This window comes from Priapulus caudatus, unplaced genomic scaffold, assembly GCF_000485595.1.
Source record: "Priapulus caudatus unplaced genomic scaffold, Priapulus_caudatus-5.0.1 Scaffold4, whole genome shotgun sequence".
In the NCBI taxonomy this organism is placed as follows: Eukaryota; Metazoa; Priapulida; class Priapulimorpha; order Priapulimorphida; family Priapulidae; genus Priapulus; species Priapulus caudatus.
The window spans coordinates 566606-569214 of record NW_014577065.1 but is presented as its reverse complement, the minus strand read 5'-3'; the positions used below and the strand labels follow the sequence as shown (position 1 = coordinate 569214).

Genomic DNA, 2609 nt, shown 5'->3' with positions numbered 1-2609 from the left:
TGTGTGTGTGTGTGTGTGTGCGTGCGTGCGCGCGCGCGCGCGCGTGTGTGTGTGTGTGTGTGTGTGTGTGTGTGTGTGTGTGTGTGTGTGTATGTGTGTGTGCGTTTGAGTGAGTGTGGGGGTGTGACAATAAAAAGAAATAAAAATTTTGCTTTCATTGAATTATTGAATCAGAATTGTTCGACATGAATACGCTGCTCCAATCCCATTTGATGTCGCTTGTGGATGTCGCTTTACTGATACGCCGTACAATCGCCGTACCGTTACCGCCGCGTTACAATCGCCTTCGCTAAAATGTCCTATGCGTCCTACAACAAATATGTACAGTGCTGCAACATTCGTCAGCAAGCTTCGGGCAAATATGACCTCACCGTATTATAAAGCAGCCATTTTCCGAGCTTTTAGTCGAACAAACAGTAGCCGTTAATCTCGTTCTGCCCTGTATTGACGGACGAAGCCATGCAATTGAACGTTAACATGCGAGGCATAACATTAGGTACATGCGTACAACGCGATTCTACACCAAATGTATAATACTGCAGGTATTGCAGGTATTCGACAAGAGTGTATCGTGACAATTAATAGCGTCACATTATAAGTCACCAAAAAGCAGATAACGTGGCAATCCATTCAAATCCAAAGAGCATTAACGCTGTAGAAGGAGCGAGCACTGTGGAAAGGCTTAGCTTATCCAACTATTTTTAATCCCAGTAGAAAAATTCCAAACAAGGAAATCATGGGTAAACACCAGGTGTTTCCGGGTGAGGAGTTAGGAATTGCCGGAAGGGCACTGCAAACTCAAGATGAAGAACCTCCTGATGTCACTACAGATGAGATTTCCTACACAGAGTTTCTACAGACGTTTCGCGTGTGGATGCTGATGCTAAAGATTTCGGGACTGCTGCCTTTACAGGTGAAGAAACAGTCGGATGGACAGACCGTGTTAGTGCGTAGAAAGGCGAGCATCTCGTTTATATTATCTACAGTCTGGGTTGTAGTGAGCGTATTCAACCTTGCACGGATAATACACTATACCATCACCTACTACAGTACGTCCGAATATATGAATATAATAATGTGCGTCGTGTGGGCAATTCTTCAGGTGTATGGAACTGTCACACTTGCGTTGTTTCTACACGGATCATCAAAGGTGCCACCTCTCATGTACAGGTGGTGGGAGCGCTCGGGCGACGCCGTGTGTAAAGATGGAGAAATTATAATATTTTATAGAAAGCAGATCATGCTGAAGACCAGGATATGTTGCGCTAGTGTGTCCATTTTCATAGTAATCTGGTTGATTATGTCTATAATGACTGTGGTAGATAACCGTAAACTTAACAAGAGCCTTACTAACGTTCTGCTGCACCCATTACCACTGTTTTATGGTGACGATATATTGACAAGTCCAGCAGGTGTTTCTTTAAAGATCATCTCGATGTTCATGAATGGCATCATAATTAGCTATATCATTATCATGCCTCTGACGTTTGGTACTTACTGCTCGCTTCTCGCCAGAGATTTTGATTTTGTAACCGATAAGATTAATCAGCTTGTCTTCAAAAATGGAGAAATAACTAGCAAAAGAGGGCAGAGAAGGATGTCCAACCAAGCCGATCAGCCCACGTCCGACAGTGATAGAAGGTTATGGTCAATAGAGGAGTTACGTCTGCACTACGTAAAGATGGCAGATGTGGTCAGCTATATGCAAGCTCTCTACTCACCCATGATCTTTTTTAGTGTGGTTTTCTCCGTTATAACGATAATATTAATGACATTCGTGATTATATTTATACTATCTACCGTTGACGACTCGGGCATTATGCTAGTTGCTGGACTGATAACGATCACACTATTTATAATCGGATTGACTGTAATCATCCTCCAGGGAGCAAAATTTACGGAAAAGGTAATTTTGTAAAACATAATTATATGTTTAAAGTTTTATGTGTCGATAGCTAGCTAAAGATATTCCCTTAGAATTATAATATTATTGTTGGGAGAGACGTTGAGTACTGGCACACTGGTTGTAGACTAGGGTTGTATGGTCTGGGTTTGAAAATATAAGAGCATGCTGGAGTGGTGCCACACACATACCCTAACATGTGCTGAACGATATGATGTAATTGCTATACGTGCAAGCGACAGCAGACACGGTTGCTTTTCAATTAAAATTTCCTAGATGAGGTTTGTCGTTTTCTTATAACAACAATTTCAAACTGTAAATCTACTATTGCGATCATATCAGAATATTATATTTCGTGAAGTAAAGTAGCGTCTTTCCTAAAATGCTATTGTTCGATAGCCGAGTGATAAAAGAACTATATTGATTCTGTTTCTCCGTAATTAATATCTTTACGGACAACGTCCTTTTAGGCGCAAAGGCCAAAGAGTTGGCTTGAGAAGCTAACAGATCTCCCTCATCACGAAGAGTTACAGGTGATTAAACCTAGATTCTTTATAACGCTATATATTTATATATACGTGCGTGCGTGCGTGCGTGCGTGCGTGTGTGTGTGAGTGTGTGTGCGTGTGTGAGCGTGTGAGTGTGTGTGTGTGTGTGTGTGTGTGTGTGTGTGTGTGTGTGTGTGTGTGTGTGTGTGTGTGTGTGT

At 42.0% G+C, this 2609-nt stretch overlaps 1 protein-coding gene across 1 annotated transcript in view; it reads left to right on the top strand.

Annotated features, from left to right (window-relative positions):
• The first annotated feature begins 1753 nt into the window (after positions 1 to 1753).
• Positions 1754 to 2609, top strand: part of LOC106821389 — a 2002-nt gene continuing 1146 nt past the window's right edge. Inside the window, exons 1-2 of the mRNA XM_014826160.1 lie at positions 1754 to 1906; positions 2374 to 2436. Of these exons, the coding sequence (XP_014681646.1) occupies positions 1769 to 1906; positions 2374 to 2436 (201 nt within the window). The 5' untranslated portion in view covers positions 1754 to 1768. The remainder of the gene's footprint in view (positions 1907 to 2373; positions 2437 to 2609) is intronic.